We start from the raw sequence: 21702 nt of genomic DNA, 5'->3' as shown, positions 1-21702 counted from the left end.
CACAAGCTTAACCGTGAGTCGACACCATCAGTGTGGCAGTGAAGTCACCTTCCAGCCTGTGTAGCATTCATCAGTAGTGTTAGCAGTCAAGCTAGTGCTATCGAAAGCAAGTAGCACAGGCTAACGACTGAGAAACTAAGATTTCTGTCTCCAGACTCTTCTTTCAAGTCAAGTCAAGTTTATTTGTATAGTGCTTTTAGTAATAAACATTGTCGCAAAGCAGCTTTACAAAATTTGAACGACTTAAAATATGAGCTAATTTTATCCCGAATCTATCCCCAATGAGCACACCTGTGGTGATGGTGGCAAGGAAAAACTCCCTCAGATGACATGAGAAAGAAACCTCAAAAGGAACCAGACTCAAAAGGGAACCCATCCCCATCCGGGCAACAACAGACAACATGACTATAACATTAACAGTTCTAACATAAAGTCAGCTTCGTTGATGCTATAAACCCCCCACCGATGGAAACCCGAGCGCAAAACCGTTCACGACAACCGTAGTCCCAAAGTCAGCAAGTCAACTGCAGTCCTAAAGTCAGCAAGTCAACTGCAGTCCCCAGCCACAAAAGCACCACTGCAAGAGTCCAGAGCATCCTCCAGGCGCGACCCCCAACTGTCCACATGGGGCCGCCCTCCACAGGAGCAATGCAATGAGACTCCAACCAGACACAGGGCACCAGGATGGATCAGGCAGGTCCGAGGAGCAGAAGAGGTCAGCATCTCGATCCCAGGACCGGCATGTAAATCAGAGGGACAGATTTGTCTGAGGATCCTCCAGATCTACTCCTTTACCTCATAAACACCATTAACAAAAGACATGCTCACTACAGTATTTTTCACTCAGACTTAAGTATTCATTTCCCCATGTAATTTACTTAGTTACTTTTAAAATCAAGATCAACAACTACACACAATGAATCTACCTGGCACCCTGCCGCTAATCCCCTGCAAAATCCTTTGCCCTGTTGCTTTTTGGTGGCTGGCTAAGTTTTGGCTGAGCTGAAGTCCCAGCTCTAATAGTAACGGTTCACCACTGAGTGAGTATTTCTATTCTACAAATATAGCATGGTGTAAAATATGATTGAAATGAACGTGCATGTCAATATCATGGAGATCTGAATTTTCTTTGTTCATTTATTACTTATCTAATTACGTGTACAGTTCTCTAAAAATATATCCTGATGCCATGTTTCTAAAACCTTTAGCAAGGAAATGAAAATTAAAGGAATGGAAATGTTTAACTAGGTTTGTTTCACATGAAATGTAAAGGGTTTACTGCTGCAGTTATCTGATCTTCTCATTTCCTGTTTACCCTGTGAGAAGCTTGTTCACTCTTCAGCCATCAGCTTCAGGATGGTTCATTCCGCTTGTCCTGTGTTGTGTTACATTTTGACGAAGATGATTTTCATCTTTTTGTTGCTCTCAGGTGTGATTGTTCAGATTTCTGCTCTTAGGTTGATAGAGCAGCCTCCACTGCAGTGCTCTCAGGAAGTAAGAAGACATTTCGCTTCATTTTTAAACACTTTGATTATGTTCTGAAATCTGAATCAGACTAATCTGATTCACTAACTACACTACTCTTTCTTTGTAAGGGCTTATCCTGCAGTGTCCAAGTAAGTAAGTATCAAATTTCATTTTATTTCTTTTCTTTTTATTTATTAAAGCTTTGAGAGCCGCAGGAAGACAAAACTTTTATTCAGTGGTGCCAAATTAACAGGAAAGACAAATATCTCATCTCATTATCTGTAGCCGCTTTATCCTGTTCTACAGGGTCGCAGGCAAGCTGGAGCCTATCCCAGCTGACTACGGGCGAATCATCACAGGGCTGACACATAGACACAGACAACCATTCACACTCACATTCACACCTACGGTCAATTTAGAGTCACCAGTTAACCTAACCTGCATGTCTTTGGACTGTGGGGGAAACCGGAGCACCCGGAGGAAACCCACGCGGACAACATGCAAACTCTGCACAGAAAGGCCCTCGCCGGCCACGGGGCTTGAACCCGGACCTTCTTGCTGTGAGGCGACAGCGCTAACCACTACACCACCGTGCCGCCCGGAAAGACAAATATATGTTTTTAAAAAAAGAGACAATTAGAAAGTTTAAGTAGTGTAAATACTGAGAAATGTTTGCTAGTTTCATATTATTGGATAAATACTTAGCTCTAACCAAGAAATGCTGATCTGGTTCACTCTAATTAGGCACATATAGCATCCAATACATATTTTTATAACAGTCTAACACTGTCTAATATTAACTGTAATACAAATCTATGCGTACAGTAACTTAGAGTCATGCAGTAAATACTTGGCTAAACGAGAGCCTTTAATAAAGCACATATTGAGAGTCCTGATAGAATTTGGTATTAATTTTTCCATTATTTAGATATTTGAGGGGTGGCACGGTGGTGTAGTGGTTAGCACTATTACCTCACAGCAAGAAGGTTCTGGGTTCGAGCCCAGTGGCCAACGGGGGCCTTTCTGTATGGAGTTTGCATGTCCACAGGTGTGAATGTTTGTGGGATGCAACCTGTGGAAAGTCCCATTGTCTTCACTCTCTTGTGTTGCCATGGAACAAGATCCTCCCAGGCCAAGCAGTGTGGCTCAGCGTTACAAACTGATCACCACTCTAAACAAATCCTTAGCGAAAGGTTCCAAGGTCATGGACCATATGCTTCTTCAAACACCCTGCGCCTTGATCTTGGAAAAGATACTCGAGCTATGACGATGATGAGATATTTGAGGGAACAAGAGTTTCATTATTTAATTGTCAGTAGTGGTTAAACTGTAATATACTGTAATGGGGAAAACCCTTCCCATGTTGAAACACTTTTTTCTGGAAGTAGAGAAACAGTACCTTTTGAACAAAAGTCCTTCATCAGCTGTGCGATCAAAATGCTTCTGTAAGAGGTGAAAGCTTTAATCACATTGCAGATAAGAGCATATGTCTAAAACATCCAGTTAAGTGTTACTACATTGACAACAATTATTTAAGCACACTGCAGTTATTCGTTATATCACCATCAATCTTTCCTTGCTGAACTCAGGCAGGCCGAACTGTTCAGTTAAAGATTGGACGAAGCCGAGGTCCGAGGCTCCAAGTCCATACCCCCATGTAGAATCCAGGGTGAAATCCAAGGAAGATGAGAGGAATGAAACAGTTCCTGTGTTGTCTCTCACACTAACACAGTTTTCTGATGGTAAGATATAGTTATATAGGAGCTACAGACTTTATATGACACTCATAAGCACTTCATACTGCAACTATTTGATATATCTTCATTTCAGTGTTCATTCACTCATTCGCTTTTCTCATTCTTCCTGCAGCAAACATATACAGACTGCAGGGGATGAAGATACATGTGCATGAAATGACCACAAACAACAGTCTGTGTGTTTGCTATATCTTCAAGAACAACTTTTCCTGGATCCAGCGGCCAGACTTTGAGCCAGTAAGATCATATCTGAAGTGTAGTCATGCTTTTTCAGCCAGTTAATGACCTTCAGGCTTTTACTAGTGAGTGAGAATATTACTTATTCAAAATTATCTTTGCATTTCATTTGTAGTGGTCTTTTGCGCTTGATCAGATTGTCCTTGATCCAGGAATGGCATATCAGGTTTCTGTGTCTAATTTACCAAAGCCAGATGTTGGGGGAAATGCAAAATTGATAAATATAACAGTTCCAGGTAGGTAACAGTCTGTGATGGTTATTGGCACTAACTGAGCTGTTTTATACTTTATATTTTCCATCCATCCATCCATTATCTCTAGCCACTTATCCTGTTCTACAGGGTCGCAGGCAAGCTGGATCCTATCCCAGCTGACCATGGGCGAGAGGCGGGGTACACCCTGGACAAGTCGCCAGGTCATTGCACGGTTGACACAGAGACAAACAACCATTCACACTCACATTCACACCTACGGTCAATTTAGAGCCACTAATTAACCTAACCTGCATGTCTTTGGACTGTGGGGGAAACTGGAGCACCCGGAGGAAACCCACGCAGACACGGGGAGAACATGCAAACTCCACACAGAAAGGCCCTCACCGGCCTCTGGTCTCGAACCCAGGACCTTCTTGCTGTGAGGCAACAGTGCTAACCACTACACCACCGTGCCACCCTACTTTATATTTTATTTATATAATTTATTATATATTTTAAATACACAATTACCTTTAAAAAAGCTTTATATAGAGAGGATATTATACGGTTGCACGAAGATATGAAGTGGTGAACATTCACAAGTGACCATGCAAAAGACCATGAGAAGATAAACTTCATATCTTCATGCTACTGTGTAATGTTCTTTATATTATATAGATGCGTTCACAAGAAAATATGCAAAATAATCAAAACTGGTTTGCCATTTTGACAGTGCACGTCTAGTCAGTGGAAAAACACTGGGAGTGACATCATCAGAGTGAAATATCAGGAATTGTTATATATACACAGGACACTTTTTCGATGGAATAAAAACATTTATTTTTTTCGCTGTCCAGTTTCCATCAAATCCTGCGCTCTGATTGGCTGGCAAGCGGGTCTGTATCCTACGGTACGGACCCCAGTTACGGACCCCAGTTATGGACCTCTGGCGACTCACTCATTCACAACAACAACAACAACAACAACACAGTAGCATTTTTTGTCAACATTTATCTTTTTTTTTATAAGATTTATTTATAAGATTATCAAAAATCTTATACATTTTTGCCAGCATTTCTCAGTATAATAGCATTAATTTTACAGCATGGATAGTGATAACGACAGTCTTCACAGCGAAAGCGAGTTTTACTACCCTGAGGAAGAAGAAATAAAAGAAAACATTTCAGGTGAAAGCTAAAAACCTCTAACTTGCTAACGCCGAGCAAAAACATGGCTGAATCCCGAATGACTCAATTTTGTATAAATAGGGGCCTACATAGGCGGCAAAATGTATTTTTTTCCTGCCATGGAAGTGCACTTGTATACCAAGGAGGAATCAATTTGCATTACAGCCGTGAATGAGGATTCAAAATGGCGGCTCAGCTCAGTTTTCCCTTTCGGGCGCTCTCGTTTTCTGTTAGAATTTGGTAAAGAAAAAATAAATATATTATTTACCAGCTTAAGGTCGGTCCATATGGTGAAATACCGTGACCTTGGCCTTGAATATTGACCTCGGCCCAGAGGGCCTCGCTCAGTATTTTCAAGACCTCGGTCACGGTATTTCACGATACGGACCTCTCAGCTGGTAAATAATATATTTATTTTTTTCCCTTCTAGTGGGTTTCATTCATTTGGTTTGATAGTATGCAATATTTCTAGCATATCGCTTATCCTACGTGTATTCTGTCACTCTACCCAATGAAGAATGAGAGTTGAATATGGTTTATGATATTGCATGGTTGTCAAGACAACATGACGTCATGTCGGAGACGTAAAACTTCTGCGCTGTTGAGCGACTGTGACAATTTGTAAATGAACATGGCCACCAGGTTTGCTTCATTAAATACGGGAGATTTTGAGAGAATTTTGAAAGAGAAAGACGTGTTAAACACCTGAAAAGAATGTATAATAATAATCCATCCATCCATTCATTATCCATAACCACTTATCCTGTTCAGGGTCGCAGGCAAGCTGGAGCCTATCCCAGCTGACTATGGGCGAGAGGCGGGGTACACCCTGAACAAGTTGCCAAATCATTGCAGGGCTGACACATGGAGACAAACAACCATTCACACTCACATTCACACCTACGGTCAATTTAGAGCCACCAATTAGCCTAACCTGCATGTCTTTGGACTGTGGGGAAAACTGGAGCACCCGGAGGAAACCCACACAGACACGGGGAGAACATGCAAACTCCACACAGAAAGGCCCCTGTCGGCCCCTGGGCTTGAACCCAGAACCTTCTTGCTGTGAGGTGACAGTGCTAACCACTACACCACCGTGCCGCCCAATAGTAATAATAATAATAGTAGTAGTAGTAGTAGCTGGCTTTTTTTTTGTGGTCTAACAGATATACAGTATTCTATTCAGCTAGCATGATACTGAACTCATCTTTGACTTGTTCAATATCATGCTAGCTGAATGGAATATATCTGAATGATATACCACTCAATGCCAGCCAATATTATTTAAATACGGTATGTCACTCAGATCCACAATGTATTTCGTATGAAAATGCAAGTTTTTCAACACGAGACGATAAACTTCATATCTTTGAGCCAATTTGTGATTTTCTTTTTATTATATCGACACATTCACAAACAAAAAGTACCCAAATTTATAAAAATAATTCATTGATTTCCTCACAAATGACATATAGAGATTTATGTCACGGTCTTGGTTCTCCATGTCCTGGATGTAGTTCGTATGAAAAATATGAGTGGTGTATTTCCCAGTCAAACACTCGTCCACACACACACACACACACGTGTATATATATATATATATATATATATATATATATATATATACACACACACTACCGTTCAAAAGTTTGAGGTCACTTTGAAATGTCCTTATTTTTGAAAGAAAAGCACTGTTCTTTTCAATGAAGCTCACTTTAAACTAATCAGAAATCCACTCTATACATTGCTAATGTGGTAAATGACTATTCTAGCTGCAAATGTCTGGTTTTTGGTGCAATATCTCCATAGGTGTATAGAGGCCCATTTCCAGCAACTCTCACTCCAGTGTTCTAATGGTACAATGTGTTTGCTCATTGCCTCAGAAGGCTAATGGATGATTAGAAAACCCTTGTACAATCATGTTAGCACAGCTGAAAACAGTTGAGCTCTTTAGAGAAGCTATAAAACTGACCTTCCTTTGAGCAGATTGAGTTTCTGGAGCATCACATTTGTGGGGTCGATTAAATGCTCAAAATGGCCAGAAAAATGTCTTGACTATATTTTCTATTCATTTTACAACTTATGGTGGTAAATAAAAGTGTGACTTTTCATGGAACACACAAAATTGTCTGGGTGACCCCAAACTTTTGAACGGTAGTGTGTGTATATATATATATATATATATATATATATATATATATATATATATATATATATATACACACACACAGTGGTGCTTGAAAGTTTGTGAACCCTTTAGAATTTTCTATATTTCTGCATAAATATGACCTAAAACATCATCAGATTTTCACATAAGTCCTAAAAGTAGATAAAGAGAACCCAGTTAAACAAATGAGACAAAAATATTATACTTGCTCATTTATTTATTGAGGAAAATGATCCAATATTACATATCTGTGAGTGGCAAAAGTATGTGAACCTCTAGGATTAGCAGTTAATTTGAAGGTGAAATTAGAGTCAGGTGTTTTCAATCAATGGGATGACAATCAGGTGTGAGTGGGCACCTCGTTTTATTTAAAGAATAGGGATCTATCAAAGTCTGATCTTCACAACACATGTTTGTGGAAGTGTATCATGGCACGAACAAAGGAGATTTCTGAGGACCTCAGAAAAAGCGTTGTTGATGCTCATCAGGCTGGAAAAGGTTACAAAACCATCTCTAAAGAGTTTGGACTCCACCAATCCACAGTCAGACAGATTGTGTACAAATGGAGGAAATTCAAGACCATTGTTACCCTCTCCAGGAGTGGTCAACAAACAAAGATCACTCCAAGAGCAAGGCGTGTAATAGTCGGCAAGGTCACAAAGGACCCAAGGGTAACTTCTAAGCAACTGAAGGCCTCTCTCACATTGGCTAATGTTAATGTTCATGAGTCCACCATCAGGAGATCACTGAACAACAATGGTGTGCATGGCAGGGTTGCAAGGAGAACGCCACTGCTCTCCAAAAAGAACATTGCTGCTCGTCTGCAGTTTGCTAAAGATCACGTGGACAAGCCAGAAGGCTATTGGAAAAATGTTTTGTGGACGGATGAAACCAAAATAGAACTTTTTGGTTTAAATGAGAAGCATTATATTTGGAGAAAGGAAAACACTGCATTCCAGCATAAGAACCTTATCCCATCTGTGAAACATGGTGGTGGTAGTATCATGGTTTGGGCCTGTTTTGCTGCATCTGGGCCAGGACGGCTTGCCATCATTGATGGAACAATGAATTCTGAAATATACCAGCGAATTCTAAAGGAAAATGTCAGGACATCTGTCCTTGAACTGAATCTCAAGAGAAGGTGGGTCATGCAGCAAGACAACGACCCTAAGCACACAAGTCGTTCTACCAAAGAATGGTTAAAGAAGAATAAAGTTAATGTTTTGGAATGGACATGTCAAAGTCCTGACCTTAATCCAATCGAAATGTTATGGAAGGACCTGAAGTGAGCAGTTCATGTGAGGAAACCCACCAACATCCCAGAGTCGAAGCTGTTCTGTACGGAGGAATGGGCTAAAATTCCTCCAAGCCGGTGTGCAGGACTGATCAACAGTTACCGGAAACATTTAGTTGCAGTTATTGCTGCACAAGGGGGTCACACCAGATACTGAAAGCAACGGTTCACATACTTTTGCCACTCACAGATATGTAATATTGGATCATTTTCCTCAATAAATAAATGAGCAAGTATAATATTTTTGTCTCATTTGTTTAACTGGGTTCTCTTTATCTACTTTTAGGACTTGTATGAAAATCTGATGATGTTTTAGGTCATATTTATGCAGAAATATAGAAAATTCTAAAGGGTTCACAAACTTTCAAGCACCACTGTATATATGCTTTTCTGTCGACCATGGTCGTAAAGAGTGGTTATCATTGGTTTCCTGTCAGCTCAAAACCGTCTGGCCATTCTCTCTTGACCTCTCTCATCAGGAAGGTATTTCCACCTGCAAAATTGCCACCCACTGGGCATTTTTTGCACCATTGTGTGTAAACTCGAGAGATTGTTGTATGTGTGGAAAAACCTGGCAGTTTCTGAAATACTCAAACCAGCCTTTCTGACTCAAATAATCATGCCACGGTCAACATCACTGAGGTCACATTTTTTCCTCATTCTATTGTTTTTTGGTGATTTGAACATTACCTCCAGCTCTTGACTTGTTTATGCATTATGCTCCTGCCACATGAGGTTTGAGTGTTTGGAGAAATTCATGAATGTGCAGGTGTACTGGTGTTCCTCATAAAGTGGAAGGTGAGTGTATGTCAGATGGTAATCGTTATTTCTCTTTTGTAAAGGTTGTGAACATCGTAAACTCCGAAGTCTCCGTGTGTGCTTGGAGAACGGTGAGCTGTGTTTATTCATGGCTCCAAAAATTACTCTATTTAGAAGGTTCTGCATGTTTCTTATGTGCAAATGGGGAAATGTGGTGTTATAACAGGCAGCCTTTGGGATCACAACATGACATGGTCCGTGAGAGACAACTGGGGAAATGGACTTATGATTGAAGTGATATTTAATACAGCACCCTTCTCTGACATGTACAAAGTATACATTCAGTCTGCTGACCTCCACACGGAGCTCTCACACAAAGTCTCAAAGGTACTGTGTTTTTACTGGCTGCTTTTGCAAACTTCATTTGTATAATTCCTTATTCTTCATTCTACATAGCATGACTCTTGTAAGTTAAAACGATTCGAAATATTTTGCTTTTAAAGGACAATCATACTTCAATCAGCGTCAATTTCTCTCTGAACCCTTGGCAGTCAGAACATTGTGAGGTCTTCTTTGGGGTGAGTTCAAAAATAATTCAAATAGACAAATTTAGAGTGTTTCCCTGTGTTTCCAGTGCATATTACCAAAAAAAGCGTATTATTTCTTTCTCGTTTTTGTTACAGATCAAACCATTCTTTATACGATGCATGGAAAAGTGTTCACATCACCAACAAAAGGTTAATCTTTGCTCCTGTAAGTATTTTTGATACATTGATCAATAGTTCCCTATACATGCAGATGCAAGATTAAAGGTAGACTGCCTTTCAGATTTTTCAAGTGTAGGTCATAAAACAAATTTTCCCCGACACCCAATTATTTTTGTTTAGTGGACCAAAAACTACTGAATTTGAATCACAGACTTCCAATTTTATTCGTTTTTTAAAAAGAGAACAATTAATGAATTTTGGGCCACATGGCCTTAAATTCTCCGCTATTTTTTCCTGCTTCACCATGACTCAATTCAAGATACTACGTAATGCATCACATGGTGGGCTTTCCCCATTCATGCAAGGCATTGTGGGATACAAATTTGAAACAGGAGAAAAAAAATGGAGGACGCGAGTGTGCGAATGAAACGTGAAAGACCGACTACAGTAACGGAAAGCGAGAAGAAAAGACGTTATGTTGCGACGAAAAGGAAACGCAGGACCAAACTAATAAATATCAGTGGTCAGCGAGCACCTCGGTGTGATCAGTTGTTCATTTAAGCTCAGCGCACACAGGCGACTTCTCGTCACAAGTGTATTGCGATTTTTGGATATAAGTTTCCCCTCTCAGGTAGCTGCGTGTGCACGTTATCTGCGACCAGTGGGTGATTTGGGGAGGAGGATGCAAGTCACGTGGAAATCATGTGACTACTTTGCGGGCGGGGAATTGACTTAGCCTTTGGAGGTGATCGCTTCGTTATCACAAAGACACGTACATGCGGCGATATCTCTGCAAGAAGTCAGTGACTGCCGATTATTTTGTCGCAGAATATCAAGCATGTTTAATACCTGTGGTCTGTCAACAAGCAAGCAACAAAAAAATCGCCGTCGCAAATATCCACACACGAAGCAATTTTTCACTTGCCTCAAAAAGTTGCACAACCAAGTGACGGAAAAATCAGCCATGTGCAGCGGGCTTTAGCGACAGAATGATGTAACTGTCAGTGCATGGTCAAGGTAAACCTGCACATGCGCACACGGACTTCCTCTGTCTGTTTGACTGCGCGACGCAAGCGATTTCATGCACATTATTTGCTCGGGAATCCCCTCAAATTAAATAACTTCCCAGCTACAGAACGGCCTGATATTTTGTGAGATATTACAGAAATAAACATATATCACAATGACCAGATTTCAGAGGGAACTAAGTTTCACCGATTTTATGAAATCGAAAGGCAGTCTCTCTTTAAGACTATTTCAATAATCAGTGATGTTAAATTTCTGTTTATTTTAGATTATACCATTCGATCAACCAAGAGACAACACATGGTTTGGATGCTTTTTGGCCAAGCTGGACTGCTTTTCTTTGCTTTCACAGCATTTTTACTGCATAACAGAATTAGAACCATTCATACAGGTATAAATAATGTGGGGGGGGGGACACCACACTTTTTGGAAAAAAAAAAACCACACAAAGATGTTGAGTATTTTTCCAATAACAGCATGTTGTGAAGTGCTCTCTTGCTCTTATTCCACAACAGTTTGCCAAAAAAAATTTAATAAAAAAACACAAACTTTCTCTTTATCAATATATACTTATATTTAATGTTGTGGAACATCTACAGGACAAATTAGTTGTCATCAGAAACATGATAGAAGCTATAAAGTCATTATCTCACCATCTCATCTTTTTTTCTTGACATGTTACCGAGAAACCATGTGCACATGTTCTGAAGACTTTCCTGTGGTGGAAAAACATCCTGACCTTTACGAACCACTGACACCAGAGATTCCTTCCATAAATGTTATATAAACATCTCCTTACAGAAAATTTCACCATTTTAAAGATTATACATTTTTCTTTCTTTCTTTCTTTTTTTTTTAAAATCAGCCTTAGATGTGGCGCATCTGCTATACAAGTCCTATCAATGAGATGCTATTATAAAAACAATAACTTATTAGAACAAGGATATCAGTATAACCCTGTGGTTTGCAGCTGGACTACAGTCAGAGCTGCTGTTAAAGAAAATTAATCAACTTCAAACCAATCAGATTAGAGAATTCAACAATGCTGAGACATACATAGTATTACTTGTAATTTTTTCCCCCACTGATGATGGTTAATTGGTTCATTTAATTGTTCGGAAGATTGACCGTTTCAGATTTTTATTTATTTTATGGTGTTTATTTCTTTTACCCTGTCAATGAAATTGTATTTAGTTAACTTCTCCTTGATCTTCCATCTATGACAGATCTGTCTTCCTCTTCTCATAACACCACGGACAAGGGCAACCTGGAAACGGTTCCAGTCCAAGAGCGCAGTAAAGTCTTGATCATCTACTCTCAGGACCACCCCATGTACACAGAGATTGTCCTGAAGCTGTGTGCGTTCCTCATGGCTGAATGTGGAATTGAAGTCACACTTGACCTGCTGGACTCTACATGCCTCAGCACTATAGGCAGCATCCAGTGGCTGGACATGCAGAGGAAGATACTTGCCAATACTTCTGATAAAATACTCATCTTGTGTTCTCCAGGGGTCTGTGCCAAGTGGAATGCCATGTGTGGAGGGCGCAGGGTGGTGACCCGGGAGGATGTCTGTTCACCCATGGGGGATATGCTAACTCCGGCTCTCAGCCTCATCATACCGGAATTTGTGCGCGCGCCATCTTTTGGGAAGTACGCCATAGCTTACTTTGATGATGTGTGCAGTGAGAAGGATGTACCTGCTGTGTTTCACGTGGCTGTAAAGTACCAGCTAATGAAACAATTTGAAGAGCTCTTCTTCAGACTCCTGAACAAGGAGAAATATGAACCTGGAAGGATTAAACACATTGATGGCATTGGAGAAGATGGCTACTACAGTTGCCCAGCCTTAAAAGACGCCATTAAGGCATTTCAGGCATACCAACTAAAGAACCCAAACTGGTTTGAAATGGAGCTCGTCGATACACATGAAGAATTTGAGGGGAATGACCTTGAGCAGGAGGATGGTACAGAAAACAGCGGTTATTGCGTTCTTCATAACAAACTGCTGATCAATGAGATCTCAGTTCCTGTACTCACTAACATTGTCAAAGGTCAATAACATGAAACAAAGCAGTTTTTATTATCTGAAACTACACTCAGCTTGAGTAGAGTCAGATCGATCACACATGAAAGAAAGAGAAAAGCGGAAGAAAAAAACAACAGTGCTGTGACACCCTTCTTCATTAGCAGGAAATGAATCATTTTAAAGGTTATTGATGGATAAATTGATAGATGTACTTACTTTATTGATACCTGAGTAGGACTTTGGAGGAATTTATGTAAATTGTGGCATATAATCAGTAATGGAACAAATGATCAGATGCATGTAACATTTTCTTGGATGATTATTGATAATATTTTCAGTAGTAAGAAATCATACTGAGAAAAATATATTCAAGGTAATCTCATCTCATCTCATTATCTCTAGCCGCTTTATGTGATTTAATTAAAATTATAGAAATCGATAGACTTTGGAATATTTAGGCATAATGTGATTTTGATGCAAGCACTGAGTTGACATCAGCAAAAATTGGGTATTTATCATCATATATACTTGCTAACGTCATTATAACACACATTGTACCTGAGCCTACTATTGTCTTAATGAAATTAATTTTTTTATACAGAAAAAAATACCATAAAGCACCGTGAACACTATTAAATGAAAAAGTCAGTATTTGGCATGACAACCTGTTGATTAAAACATAGTAGTCTCAGGTACAATTTGTGCAATTTTTTAGGAAACGAGCTGTTAAGTTTAAAATGGAAATGTTTACATATAAATAAACTTCATTGTATTTTTGTAAGATAAATGTATTATATTTATCCTTTTTTATATTTGCAAATGTCAGCGATTTTATCTTGAGAGTTTAACTGAAAAAAAGCTGATTTTATCTTTCATGTTTTTCACTACATATTTTTAAGCATGTGGGCGGCACGGTGGTGTAGTGGTTAGCGCTGTCGCCTCACAGCAAGAAGGTCCTGGGTTCGAGCCCCGGGGCCGGCGAGGGCCTTTCTGTGTGGAGTTGGCATGTTCTCCCCGTGTCCGCGTGGGTTTCCTCTGGGTGCTCCGGTTTCCCCCACAGTCCAAAGACATGCAGGTTAGGTTAACTGGTGACTCTAAATTGACCGTAGGTGTGAATGTGAGTGTGAATGGTTGTCTGTGTCTATGTGTCAGCCCTGTGATGACCTGGCGACTTGTCCAGGGTGTACCCCGCCTTTCGCCCGTAGTCAGCTGGGATAGGCTCCAGCTTGCCTGCGACCCTGTAGAAGGATAAAGCGGCTAGAGATAATGAGATGAGATGATGAATGAGATGAGATTTTTAAGCATATATATAATATATTTTATCCACATTCACTGGAGATGAGCAATCATGCGGTCTGATTGGCTACTCTACTACTAGGCTATCTGTGCTCACTGTTACTTATATTTATACTTATTTATATTTCCTATTTCATCTTTGCACTATGCACCATATTGCACCAAAAGGGAAAATCCTTTTTGTGATGAACAGCTAAAATCCAGATTCATATATCAGTAATATCACTTATAAAATATCTGCACACTCATATCGTCATTCTGTGCACACTGTATACTTTATAGTTATCTATTTCATACTTGACTTACTTGGATTACTTTGCACTATGCACCTATTGCACCTTTTTGTTTGTTTGTTTGTTTGTTTGTCTTGTGTATACGCGTTTTATCTGTTTTATACTATGAAAGCTAAGTGAAACCGGAGTCAAATTCCTCGTGTGTGTCCACATACCTGGCAAGAAAAGTGATTCTGATTCTGATCAGGTCATATACCATGAGTAGAGAAAAACAAAATGGCAGAGGGTTTTGCTGAAATAACCAAGGACAAAATAAAAATTCTACTCAAAAAAACCCTCCAAAAATACAAAAAGCAACAAAATATGAAATAAAAGTATTTGATGGTAAGAATTATTATTACAGTATTTCACGAATTGGTCCTGTCATTTCGGCGGTTTGTTTACATTCTAAGCAGAAATTATTTTGTCAGATGTTTTGTATAAAGTTTTTATTTAGCAATTTAGCAAAAAATAAAAATGCTCTGTTTCTCAAAATCCAGTGAATGTGGATAGAAGAAAAGAATTATTCCCACTCAATCCTGTTGTGCATGGCTTATAGCCAACTCGGCATCAGTCGGTTATCAGCTCATGTACGACTCGATTTCATGGAAGAACTGTTAAAAATTTATATATATATATATATATATATATATATATATATATATATATATATGAGAGACAGAGAGAGAGAGAGAATATTACATGGTGGCATGAAGATATGAAGTTTATTCTCGAGTGGTGAACGTAAGTGAACGATGCAAACAAGTGAAATATTTTACAACACAAGAAGCTACACTTCATACCTTCACGCCACTGTGTAATGTTCTTTATATCATATGGACACATCCAACAAAACAAACAAACAAAAAAAAACCCGTAAGTTACTCAAAAGAATTTTAATTTTGAACTGGTTCGTTATTTTGACAATGCACATCAGGTCAGCAGGAAAACACTGGGAGTGATGTCATCGGATTGAAATACCGGGAAATACATCACTCAGATCCACGATGTATTTTGTATGAAAAATGTGAGTTTTTAACACGTGAAGATAAACTTCATATCTTCAAGCCAACATGTGATTTTCTTTTATTATATAGACACATTCACAAACAAAATGTACGCTAGTTAATCAAAACAATTCATCGATATCCTCGTGTCTATTCACAAACAAAAAAGAAAAAAAGAATTTTAAGACACTGCACCAAGTGATATTTTGATTCACTTGATTCAGTTGTGATTCAGTTTGTCCTTTTTTAAAAATTCATGATTATATATATATATATATATATATATAGACACACACACACAACCCCGATTCCAAAAAAGTTGGGACAAAGTACAAATTGTAAATAAAAACGGAATGCAATGATGTGGAAGTTTCAAAATTCCATATTTTATTCAGAATAGAACATAGATGACATATCAAATGTTTAAACTGAGAAAATCTATCATTTAAAGAGAAAAATTAGGTGATTTTAAATTTCATGACAACACCACATCTCAAAAAAGTTGGGACAAGGCCATGTTTACCACTGTGAGACATCCCCTTTTCTCTTTACAACAGTCTGTAAACGTCTGGGGACTGAGGAGACAAGTTGCTCAAGTTTAGGGATAGGAATGTTAACCCATTCTTGTCTAATGTAGGATTCTAGTTGCTCAACCGTCTTAGGGCTTTTTTGTCGTATCTTTCGTTTTATGATGCGCCAAATGTGTTCTATGGGTGAAAGATCTGGACTGCAGGCTGGCCAGTTCAGTACCCGGACCCTTCTTCTACGCAGCCATGATGCTGTAATTGATGCAGTATGTGGTTTGGCATTGTCATGTTGGAAAATGCACGGTCTTCCCTGAAAGAGACGTTGTCTGGATGGGAGCATATGTTGCTCTAGAACCTGGATATACCTTTCAGCATTGATGGTGTCTTTCCAGATGTGTAAGCTGCCCATGCCACACGCACTAATGCAACCCCATACCATCAGAGATGCAGGCTTCTGAACTGAGCGCTGATAACAACTTGGATCGTCCTTCTCCTCTTTAGTCCAAATGACACGGCGTCCCTGATTTCCATAAAGAACTTCAAATTTTGATTCGTCTGACCACAGAACAGTTTTCCACTTTGCCACAGTCCATTTTAAATGAGCCTTGGCCCAGAGAAGATGTCTGCGCTTCTGGATCATGTTTAGATACGGCTTCTTATTTGAACTATAGAGTTTTAGCTGGCAACGGTGGATGGCACGGTGAATTGTGTTCACAGATAATGTTCTCTGGAAATATTCCTGAGCCCATTTTGTGATTTCCAATCCAGAAGCATGCCTGTATGTGATGCAGTGCCGTCTAAGGGCCTGAAGATCACGGGCACCCAGTACGGTTTTCTGGCCTTGACCCTTACACACAGAGATTCTTCCAGATTCTCTGAATCTTTTGATGATATTATGCACTGTAGATGATGATATGTTCAAACTCTGTGCAATTTTACACCGTCAAACTCCTTTCTGATATTGCTCCACTATTTGTCGGCGCAGAATTAGGGGGATTGGTGATCCTCTTCCCATCTTTACCTCTGAGAGCCGCTGCCACTCCAAGATGCTCTTTTTATGCCCAGTCATGTTAATGACCTATTGCCAATTGACCTAATGAGTTGCAATTTGGTCCTCCAGCTGTTCCCTTTTTGTACCTTTAACTTTTCCAGCCTCTTATTGCCCTGTCCCAACTTTTTTGAGATGTGTTGCTGTCATGAAATTTCAAATGAGCCAATATTTGGCATGAAATTTCAAAATGTCTCACTATCGACATTTGATATGTTGTCTATGTTCTGTTGTGAATACAATATCAGTTTTTGAGATTTGTAAATTATTGCATTCCGTTGTTATTTACAATTTGTACTTTGTCCCAACTTTTTTGGAATCGGGTTTTTTTTATATTTTATATATATATATATATATATATATATATATATATATATATATATATATATATATATATATAAAGTGGTGCTTGAAAGTTTGTGAACCCTTTAGAATTTTCTATATTTCTGTATAAATATGACTTAAAAAACATCATCAGATTTTCACACAAGTCCTAAAAGTAGATAAAGAGAACCCAGTTAAACAAATGAGACAAAAATATTATACTTGGTCATTTATTTATTGAGGAAAATGATCCAATATTAGGGCGGCACGGTGGTGTAGTGGTTAGCACTGTCGCCTCACAACAAGAAGGTCCTGGGTTCGAGCCCCGTGGCCGGCGAGGGCCTTTCTGTGTGGAGTTTGCATGTTCTCCCCGTGTCCGCGTGGGTTTCCTCCAGGTGCTCCGGTTTCCCCCACAGTCCAAAGACATGCAGGTTAGGTTAACTGGTGACTCTAAATTAACCGTAGGTGTGAATGTGAGTGTGAATGGTTGTCTGTGTCTGTGTGTCAGCCCTGTGATGACCTGGCGACTTGTCCAGGGTGTACCCCGCCTTTCGCCCGTAGTCAGCTGGGATAGGCTCCAGCTTGCCTGCGACCCTGTAGAACAGGATAAAGCGGCTAGAGATAATGAGATGAGATGAGATCCAATATTACATATCTGTGAGTGGCAAAAGTATGTGAACCTTTGCTTTCAGTATCTGGTGTGACCCCCTGCAGCAATAACTGCAACTAAACGTTTCTGGTAACTGTTGATCAGTCCTCAATAAATAAATGACCAAGTATAATACTTTTGTCTCATTTGTTTAACTGGGTTCTCTTTATCTACTTTTAGGACTTGTGTGAAAACCTGATGATGTTTTAGGTCATATTTATGCAGAAATATAGAAAATTCTAAAGGGTTCACAAACTTTCAAGCACCACTTAAAAAACAAGATCAATCAATCCAGAAGTTGAGACATACAAAAGACCAAAGAACAAAATAATACAGATAAAATAAAATACAACAAACTAAATTTACATCTGTGCACATCATCCTGTTCAGTACCACATCATTATTGTGCACTATTTAGTAAACGAACATGTGGCCTTTGGTCAAAAACAAATAGACTACACCTCTGGTCAAAGCTCACTTCCTCACTTTCAGCATGTTTGCTAATCTATATGATAAATCAGTGCTAATTCTGTGTATTTAGGGTGTTTTTAGTAGCCGAGTCTTTGATAGCTCTGCGGTAACACAAACCAGCGCACTTGAGTCTCCTGTTACAGTAGCAAGTAAGTGCCCTGACTAAGGATATGCATATCTAGCATAGTGTAAGTGTGTAAAAGTTGTTTGATGTTTGATCCAAAGTACACCAGCTCTTTCAAATGCAGAACTACGCTGCTGTTTCACTAGAATAGTTCATCGACTTCTTTACTTTGCATCCTGTTTGCTTTTCCCAAGCATTTGGAGCTCAGCATAGTTTCCTTTAAAATGTGCTATATTATGGTAGTTACATTGATTGCTCTGTGAGTGGTGGCTGATTGACTTTGCATTACTTTTCCATCACTGAGATTCCTTTGGTATAAAAATGTTGGGGAAGCTGTCATCCACCCTGCAGCGCTACATATCAGCAACTTCCTGCAGATCTGGTAACGCTTTCACTGTATATTTCAGTAAACTATACCCCAGATGTTCCAAAAAACATACAGATGGGTGACAAATTAAAGGAAAAACTACAGGCTCTGTTGTGCTGTAAGAAGCATTTTGTTGATATGGTTTACCTCCATTTGTCCCCTTAGAAAGAAGGGTCAATGCAAATCAATACCAAGCTCTTCTGAGTGATCACCTTTATCTTATGATGAAACATTCCTATCCTGATGGGAGCGGTGTCTTCTAGGATGACTCTGCCCCTATCCACAGGACATGAGGGTTCAGTGAATAGTTCCAAGAGGATGAAATGTAGTGTAAATGTAAATCATGTGCTACGGCCTTCACACTCACCAGATACCAACCCATTTGAGAGATTTCAGAGCAACATGTTGGACAATGCTCCACATCATCATCATCATCATCATCAAAACATCCAACTGAGGGAATATTTAAATAATATTGTCTGGCTTTGAGTGGTTTATCAGATATACAGTGCTCAGCGTAAATGAGTACACCCCCTTTGAAAAGTAACATTTTAAACAATATCTCAATGAACACAAACAATTTCCAAAATGTTGGCAAGACAAAGTTTAATATAACATCTGTTTAACTTATAACGTGAAAGTAAGGTTAATAATATAACTTAGATTACACAATTTTTTCAGTTTTACTCAAATTAGGGTGGTGCCAAAATGAGTACACCCCACAACAAAAACTACTACCATACATCTAGTACTTTGTATGGCCTCCATGATTTTTAATGACAGCACCAAGTCTTCTAGGCATGGAACGAACAAGTTGGCGACATTTTGCAACATCAATCTTTTTCCATTCTTCAATAATGACTTCGTTTAGTGACTGGATGCTGGATGGAGAGTGATGCTCAACTTGTCTCTTCAGAATTCCCCATCGGTGTTCGATTGGGTTCAGATCAGGAGACATACTTGGCCACTGAATCACTTTCACGCTGTTCTTCTTCAGAAATCCAACAGTGGCCTTAGATGTGTGTTTAGTCAAGTTGGAAAAGTGCACAACGACCAAGGGCACGGAGTGATGGTAGCATCTTCTCTTTCAGTATAGAGCAATACATCTGTGAATTCATGATGACATCATTGAAATGCAGCTCCCTGACACCAGCAGCACTCATGCAGCCCCACATAAGGACACTACCACCATCATGTTTCACTGTAGGCACCATGCATTTTTCTTTGTATTCCTCACCTTTGCGACGCCATACAGTTTTGAAGCCATCAGTTCCAAAAACATTTATCTTGGTCTCATCACTCCAGAGTACAGAGTCCCAGTAGTCTTCATCTTTGTCAGCATGGGCCCTGGCAAACTCTAGGCAGGCTTTTTTTGTGCCTAGGCTTTAGGAGAGGCTTCTTTCGTGGACGGCATCCATGCATGCCATTCCTCTGCAGTGTACGCCGTATTGTGTCATGGGAAACAGTCACCCCAGTTTGGCTTTCTACTTCTTTAGATAACTGCAGTGAACTTGCACGCCAATTTTCTTCAACCCTTCTCATCAGAAGATGCTCCTGTCGAGGTGTTAACTTCCGTGGACATCTCTGTGAGATGGTTGCAGTTCCATCTTTCTTAAATTTTTGTACCACTTTTGCTACAGTATTCTGACTGATAAGTAAAGCTTTGCTGATCTTCTTGTAGCCTTCACCTTTGTGGTGTAAAGAAATTATTTTCTTTGGGGAATTCTGAAGAGACAAGTTGAGCATCACTCTCCATCCAACATCAGTCATTAGAAGAGGTCATTGTTGAAGAATGGAAAAAGATTGATGTTGCAAAATGTCGCCAACTTGTTCATTCCATGCCTAGAAGACTTGGTGCTGTCATTAAAAATCATGGAGGCCATACAAAGTACTATGTAGATGTAGTAGTTTTTGTTGTGGGGTGTACTCATTTTTGGACCACCCTAATTTGAGTAAAACTGAAAAATGTGTAATCTAAGTTATATTATTAACCTTACTTTCACGTTATAAGTTAAACAGATGTTATATTAAACTTTGTCTTTTCAACATTTTGGAAATTGTTTGTGTTCATTGAGATATTGTTTAAAATGTTACTTTTCAAAAGGGGTGTACTCATGTACGCTGAACACTGTATTCCATTCAGCTGCATATTACTGAATAAGTCAAAGATGAGTATAGCTGAATGGAATATATCTGATAGCCCATGAAAAAAAGCCAGCCAATATTATTATTATTATACATACACACTCTCTTCATACCAGCATACTCAAAGGCCAAAGCTAACTTACGCTGTCAGTGCAGTAGTGCAGTCACCTTCTAGCTGGTGTAGCATTCATAAGCAGTGTTAGCAAAGGCCAATGCTAGCTTACCCACAAGTTTGTGCTGTTAGCGTGGCAGTGGCACTTTCCAGCCGCTGTAGTGTTCATCAGCGTGGCAGTGAAGTCACCTTCCAATCGCTGTAGCGTTCAGCAATAGTGTTAGTGAAGGCCAACGCTAGCGTAGTCAAGTCAGTGCTATCAAGAGCAAGTAGCACAGGCTAATGATGGAGAAACTAAGATTTCTGTCTCCAGACTCTTCTTCCACGCATGCTTGCCAGAGTATTTTTGACTCATACTTAAGTATTCATTTCCCTGTGTAATTAGTTACTTTTAAAATCAACATTGACAGCTACACACAACATAGTGACCCGGCAGCCAAAATTCTCTCAAAATCTTCCACTTTTAACGAAGCAAACCTGGTGGCCATGTTTGTTTATAAATTGCCACAGTTGCTCGCTAGCACGGAAGTTTTATG

General features: G+C 39.4%; 2 protein-coding genes across 3 annotated transcripts in view; both read left to right on the top strand.

Moving 5' to 3' along the window:
- Nucleotides 1–1346: 1346 nt before the first annotated feature.
- Nucleotides 1347–13948, top strand: LOC132890860 (interleukin-17 receptor A). Of its 2 annotated transcripts, XM_060928150.1 has the most exons (11): nt 1347–1494; nt 1596–1620; nt 3057–3209; nt 3337–3461; nt 3577–3697; nt 9146–9193; nt 9289–9449; nt 9566–9640; nt 9746–9815; nt 11064–11186; nt 12022–13948. In XM_060928150.1, exons 1-11 carry the CDS (start codon nt 1357–1359, stop codon nt 12855–12857), a joined length of 1875 nt encoding a protein of 624 aa, XP_060784133.1. In that variant the 5' UTR covers nt 1347–1356; the 3' UTR covers nt 12858–13948. The 2 variants fall into 2 exon arrangements, with proteins under 2 accessions (XP_060784133.1, XP_060784134.1); XM_060928151.1 differs by lacking the exon at nt 11064–11186.
- A 4281-nt stretch (nt 13949–18229) lies between these two features.
- zgc:136858 (uncharacterized protein LOC678543 homolog) overlaps nt 18230–21702 on the top strand; it is a 32310-nt gene continuing 28837 nt past the window's right edge. The window contains exon 1 of the mRNA XM_060928149.1: nt 18230–18924. Coding sequence (XP_060784132.1) covers nt 18864–18924 — 61 coding nt within the window. The 5' untranslated portion in view covers nt 18230–18863. The remainder of the gene's footprint in view (nt 18925–21702) is intronic.

Source organism: Neoarius graeffei, chromosome 8, assembly GCF_027579695.1.
Source record: "Neoarius graeffei isolate fNeoGra1 chromosome 8, fNeoGra1.pri, whole genome shotgun sequence".
Taxonomy (NCBI): domain Eukaryota; kingdom Metazoa; phylum Chordata; class Actinopteri; order Siluriformes; family Ariidae; genus Neoarius; species Neoarius graeffei.
Note: the sequence above shows the minus strand (reverse complement) of the source record. Positions and strands in the feature narration are given on the sequence as shown.